Raw genomic sequence first — 6,477 nt, 5'->3', positions numbered from 1 at the left:
GGAGAAGATGGTGGAGGTGATGGTAGAAGAGATGGTGCAGGAGATGATGGAGGTGGTGGTGGAGAAGATGGTGGAGGTGATGGTGGAGGTGATGGTAAAAGAGATGGTGCAGGAGATGATGGAGGTGATGGTGGAGGAAGTGGTGAACAAGATTGTGGAGGAGGTGGCAGAGATGATGGTGGAGATAATGACAGAGGTCATGGTGGAAGTGATGGCAGAGAAGATGATGGAGAAGGTGGCAGAGGGGTTGGTGAAGATGGTAGAAATGATGGTGGAGGTGATGGTAGAAGAGATGATGCAGGTGATGGTAGAAGTGATGATGGAGAAGATGTTGGAGGAGATAACGGAGGGGATGGCAGAGAAGATGGTGATGAAAGTGATAACAGAGGTCATGGTGGAGGTGTTGGTGGAAAAGATGGTGGAGGAGATGGCAGAGGGGATGGTGGAGAAGATTGTGGAGGAGATATGGAAGAGACAGTGAGGGAAATGATGGAGGAGATGACAGAGGGAATGGCAGAGAAGATGGTGGAGGTAATGATGGAGGTCATGGTGGAGGTGATAGTGGAGAAGATGGTGGAGGAGATGGCAGAGAAGATGGTGGAGGGGATGGTGGAGAAAATGATGGAGGAGGTGACAGGGCATGGTCAAGGAGGTGGTGGAAGGAACGGTGGAGACGATGATAGAGATGATGGTGGAGGGAGTGGTAGAGAAGATAGTGGAAAAGATGATGGAGGTTATGACAGAGATGATAGTGGAGGAGATGGTGGAGATGTGGAAGAGACAGTAGAGAAGATGATGGAAGAGAGGACAGAGGGGATGGTGAAGGAGGTGGCAGAGGTGATTATGGAGGTCACGGCAGAGGTGATGGCAGAAGAGAAGGCACCTGGCCTTTAGCAAGCACTTCCCATGTGTCAGACCCTGACGCTCCCAGTGCTCCCATCCATCCACTCTGTCTCAAAAGAGTATAGGCATTGTCTAGTTCTGGTCCCCAAAGTAGACCAGGACTTGGGTGCTGGTGGTTTCTGAGGTGACCTTGGAAGCGGGAGTGGGGGCCAGGGAGAAGGTGTCAGGAAAGCAATCAAGTCAAGTACCAGGATTGTTGCTGCAGGCAGAGGGCTTCACTGCCTCCTGGGACCTTGACGACTTCTTCCTGCCCCTTCACCACCATATCTTCTGCCTCACCTGCCCCATGCCTTTTCCCCTCTCTGTGTTCCCCAAACATGCAACAAAACCTCCAGTTCTCCAAAATCAGACAAAGTCTATGGATTTGTGTGTTGTTACAGTGCAGCTTGCAGGCACTGCATAGAAACACTGCTTTACTCTGAGATCTTGAGCAAACAACACAGGTCTCTCTGCTTTCAGTCTTACCCGTGGAAATGGGAACAATACTGCTTCTAGGAGATACTTGTTTCAAGAAGTTACTAAGATCAGTGTTACCAAATATTAAAAGGCATTTGATTTTTCTATTCAAAAAGGGATATTGGATTAGTCTATAGTATTTCTCTGTTGTGGTTTATGACCAGAAATTCTGTTGAGTGCATCATCATCATATCGTGTACGTACGCTAACTCCCTTATTTCCCTGTGAAATGCCACGGGAATACCAGAGTAAGGTGAGCAGCCTAGCAGGAAAACACAGATTCTCATCATGGCTCTTCCCTGGACAACTGTTTGATCACTATAAATGTCATCTGCAAAACAGGGACAGTAATATTGGCCCTCTTTCCCCCAAGGACGATCCCGATGACTCTCTCAAGAACAGGTGTATCACGCATGTGCAGACGGCCTCATGAATGCCATGCAGATCCACATCACAGTTGTAATTGTGTATGTGTGCACATGCATGTGCGTGTCATGCCATGTGTGAATGTTAAGTGGAGCTTTGTCTTTAAGCCACAGTCGTAAGAATCTTTATTGTGATTATCTTACAGTCACATAAGAAAATCACCCCTAGGGGACATTGGCCCCTTGGACCCACGTAATGGCTCCAGATGGACAGTTCTGTGGCTGGTGCTGATTTGTAGCAAATGTTTGGGGACAGTGCTAATAAAAGTGACACTACATATGCATTGTCATAACTGGTTTATGTCTGTGGGACAGTCGTTACCTAGCTTCTCCCTTTGGAAGGGTATCATTTTTACTAAAATAGCAGTTCAGTAAATTACATGCACCATTCAACATTTCTACATTTGATTTCTCCTTGCATGTAAGATCTTTAACACGATATAAACCTGAGGTGAGCCACCAAGGTGATGATAATTAAAATTCAAAAATCATTCACATACTTTTAAGGCTGAAAATAAACATTTGACACCCAAATGCAGAGAATCGGTCAGAACAATGGTGAGGTTTTGCCGTGAGAGGGAATGAAGGAATTTTGCACAGGAGGCTCTTCGAACCGGCTTCTGCTGTCTTCCCTTATAGGATGTCGTGTCCAAGATGCTCCATGTGGATCCTCATCAGCGCCTGACGGCCGTTCAAGTCCTAAAACACCCGTGGATTGTCAACAGAGAGTACCTGTCCCAAAACCAGCTCAGCAGACAAGACGTCCACCTGGTGAAGGTATGGACAGGGAGTCATGAGAGCAAGATGCTGGGGGTGGGGGGCCCAGGAAAGTTGCCCTGATCCCCCTCAAAATAACCTAAAGAAACCACAGTATGGGAACCAGATAGCCAACCAGTAGGAGGCACAAACAGGTATCCCTAAGTAATTTACTTTTACACATTTCTTCACATACAAGCAATCACACACAAAATTCTGAATAAGTTATAACTTCTGTTAACAATCCTGAGCAGCTTCATTGTGTTTGTGTGTGTGCATGTGGGACAGAGACAGACACGGAAGGAGGGAGGGAGACAAAGTAGGACAGACAGACAGACAGATGGGGGTGGAGAGAGGGAGGGAGAGAGAGAGAGAGGTGGAGGGAGTGGTGCATCTGCACCAATTCAAGGTGCCAAAGCCCTGGGTTCTAGAGCAGACGTCCACAGACTTCTGTGTAGAGGCCCAGACTGTAAGTATTGTAGGCTTCCGGAGCCGGCTGTCTCTGTTGCTCCTCCTCAAATCTCCTGTTGTGGCCCAGAAAGGCCCTCCAAGTGGCTGCGTGCCGCTGGGCCATAGGAAAAGTTGATCCCCGGGAGCGGGGGCGCTGGGCTGGGCCGGAGGGCGCACCCCATTTTCCTGAGACACTTGCCAGGGCACGTGCCACATGGGACCTGGCTGCACAGCTTCCACGAGAGCATCCTGACCCCTGGAGCCCCTGACAGAGACACAAGGCTGTGGAGGGAAGAGAGGTCAGGCCGCAGCTGGCGTCACTGAGATCGTCTTGTGCCCAGGGATCAAAAGGTTCTCAGCTTCAGAGCAGCTGCTCATTCAACTGTTGGGTCTCGGTAGACCCTGCCATCCGACGACCCCACCTTGCTGTGTCCGACCGTGCGGTGCGACTGTGATCAGAGTCACCAAAGCCAGGCGTCACCAGACCCAACTGCAGCCAGATGGTGGCCTCGGGCCAGCTCGGTCGTGGCACACCCACACTGCAGTGCAGTCCACACGGACTGGCTGACATCCGAGGACTGGGGTCCACACCCCGGGCACGAGCAGCCTCTGCCTCGCGTGCTTGGCAGAGGCTGCTTGGAGCTTCGTGGGGAGGACTGAGGCCACAAGGGTCAGTCCTTGGAGGGTAAAGCCCGTCTCCTGAGATCCGGCTGGTGTGGTAACATGCCGGAGAGCAGGGGTCGTGTGACCTCATCCCGGGGCTCCCTGCGAGTCTGAAACACCTCAGGTCACACGCACAACCCCAGGCGGGTGTGGGACGGCAATAGAACAGAAGCGCCATCATTTAGGAGGACCCAGAGTGTGCCGGACACGCCCGGCCCCGGGGTCCTGCAGGCCCCGCTGTGCGTGGGAGAGGACAGCTCGGAGAGGCCCCAGGCCCCCGCTCGGGAGGGGGTGGGCACCGCGGTCAGCCGCCCTTTCCCTTCCTTCCCCAGGGTGCCATGGCCGCCACCTACTTGGCTCTGAACAGGGCTCCGCAGGCCCCGCGGCTGGAGCCCGTCCTGTCGTCCGGCCTGGCGCAGCGCAGGGGCATGAAGAGACTCACGTCCACGAGGCTCTAGCGCGAGCGGGCCCTGCCGAGCGTCCTGGGCTGTCGGGCGCTGCCGCGGTGCCCACGCCGGGCTCGGAGGCCCAGGTTCCTCCGCTCGTTCCGCGCCTGCTCGCCAGCGGGATTGGATCCAGACCGGTGACCTCCCCACGCCCTGCTGTGCCAGCCTTGCCGCCTCCTTACCCCGAGCAACGCCAGACAGACTCATTTCACTGCAACCACCACGCCCGATGCCTGTAGGGTTCCTTCGGACTCCGTGGGTCTCTTACGATCATGGCTTATATTTACAGAGAGAGGGTTTTTCCCAATGATAAAGCCAGTAACTGGGTCAGGTTTCCGACACACGTGTCCTAGTGATTCGGGTGGGCGGACGCGCTGACCAGCTTACGGCACAGCCTCCCCGGGCGGGGCTGGCCTCTGCGGTCTGGGGTTGCCAGAAGGACAGGGTCGGCACATGGCACCCAGAGTAGACGCCAGGTCCCTCCCAATGATCCAAAGAGCCCTTGTCCCATCGCCCTTCTTCCTGAGGTGCTGGGTGTTCTCTCTGGGTCGCGGACCCACGGGGGGAAGAGCCCAGAACCGGCAGGCGGTATCTTCACCCGGGGAGCCTCTTTTCACAAGAATGGTGCGTCCCTGGGGAGGAGCCAGCGAGAGCTTGTGCCCCCCGCCCTGTGTCCTTGTTCCCGCCACGGCCAGGGCTGCAGGGCTGAGGCTCCACGCTCCCGCGCTGGCTCTAGCCGTGGCCAAGGCCGCCCAGGTTCCCAGAGCGTGTTGGGCCTGACGTCTGGCCGCGGCCTTACGTCAGCCTCCTGTGCTTTCCAAGCCGTGGTTTTGCTGTGTTCACCTTCCCCTCTCCGGTCCACGGGAGATCCGTGAGCCCTGGCAACCCTGAGCTCTGTCCCTTCCTTCAAGGCGTGCTCTCAGTCCCATGCAGCCGGGAGGGGGGCACGGGAGGCCCTGCTGCCGCCCTGGGGCCCGGAGGGGAGCCGAAAGGTGGGTTACCCAGGGTAGCCATGCACTTTGTAGAAGCTGTGCTTTTGTGTTGCATTTGTGTTTCCGGTTTTCACCTGATGTTGCAGTGACGTTTAATGTTTCCCTTGGGGCGCGTGCACACAGGAGGGGCGCGGTGCCGAGGGAGGGGGCTGTGCGCCTCTTGTTAACTGAAACCGGACAGGCTCGGCACCACTGCCTGGGCAGGAGGGGAGAGAGCGTGTGGCCTTCGGTGTCCTCCCACCGGCCCCACCGGGGGTGCCCCCAGGCCGGCCCAAGACTCCCCGCTGCCCTCGCTGGGTGCAGGGCACCTGCGGCCCTCAGCCAGATCTCACTAAGAAGACACATTTCACTGTTCCCTTCATCCCCCATCTCAACCAACTACACCACCTCAAAAAGACAAAAAACAACATGCGGCATTCTGAGTATAACTCCTTCGCTTGCTCCAGTTGTGTTCAGACCTTAAAATGAAACCTTATTTCAGAAGCTTTTATAATTCTGTGAGCCTTTCTCCCCACTCAGAGAACCACCAGACGTAAAAGCTGGGGGGAGGGGGGGAGGGGGCAGGTTCTTGAACCTGTTTCCCACAAAGCCTCATTAGGCATCTCCCCTATTTTCTCACTAGAAAATGCTTTTCCCCGAGGCCACAAAGGCTTGGTTCACAATAGTTCTGTTTTAGGTCTGAATTATTTGATCTATTATTAGAAGCTTAGGAGAAACTGGATAGCCCTTAGGTCCCGGGTCTGCCCTCCTGGGAAGGCACCAAGGTCATCACACCTTCCGTCTGCTGCCCAGGCCACTGCTCCAGGGTTCCCACGGCCGACGTGTGCCGCCCGGCGGCCGGGCTGCTCGCCGAGAGTCGGTCGGAGCACGGAGGGACGCGGGCCAGAGGGGGCAGGAGCCCAGGAGCGGGCGGGGAGAGGGGACAGCGGGTGCTCCCTGCGCACCACGGCTCCTGCTCGTGCGCTCTCTCGGTGCCACCACGCACACAGCCCCACCTGCCACACCCCGAGAGCCGCAGAGCGACCCGGGGCTCACCTTGCACCACGTCGTGCCCTTAGCCAAGGCCAGGGTGCAGCGGTGGCCGCAGAGACCGTGCTGAACCAACTCTACTTGAATGTCTGTGAAATACCTCTGCTTTCTCACCTTATCCAGAGCGCGGTGATACTTGAAACCCTTCCACAAAGTCAGCCTAGAGACGTCGATACCACAGTTTAAACCGAACTCCGAGGTCCAGTGGAGCAGCCAGCGGCTGAGCCTTCTAAGCAGCAGTGGGGTGCGAAGGAAGGGGTTACTTCTCATTTGCGTCCCCTGTGGGGCGCACCCCTGCCGGCCCTGAGCAGCTCCAGGGCTTCACACAGGCAGCCAGACCACAGGGAGTCAGATGGC

The 6,477-nt window shown here is 55.6% G+C and overlaps 1 protein-coding gene across 2 annotated transcripts in view; it reads left to right on the top strand.

Annotated features, from left to right (window-relative positions):
* The window catches only part of LOC118001843 (ribosomal protein S6 kinase alpha-2-like), a 155,719-nt gene extending 150,131 nt beyond the window's left edge, over nucleotides 1-5,588 (top strand). For both annotated transcript variants that reach the window (XM_034992008.1, XM_034992009.1), the window contains 2 exons: nucleotides 2,424-2,561; nucleotides 3,986-5,588. In XM_034992008.1, coding sequence (XP_034847899.1) covers nucleotides 2,424-2,561; nucleotides 3,986-4,111 — 264 coding nt within the window. In that variant the 3' untranslated portion in view covers nucleotides 4,112-5,588. The remainder of the gene's footprint in view (nucleotides 1-2,423; nucleotides 2,562-3,985) is intronic.
* Nucleotides 5,589-6,477: the final 889 nt, after the last annotated feature.

The sequence above is a fragment of the Mirounga leonina genome, unplaced genomic scaffold (genome assembly GCF_011800145.1).
Source record: "Mirounga leonina isolate KUSES-001 unplaced genomic scaffold, KU_Mleo_1.0 Mir_54, whole genome shotgun sequence".
Classification (NCBI taxonomy): domain Eukaryota; kingdom Metazoa; phylum Chordata; class Mammalia; order Carnivora; family Phocidae; genus Mirounga; species Mirounga leonina.
The sequence above is the reverse complement of the archived record's forward strand: the minus strand, read 5'-3'. Positions and strand labels throughout refer to the sequence as shown.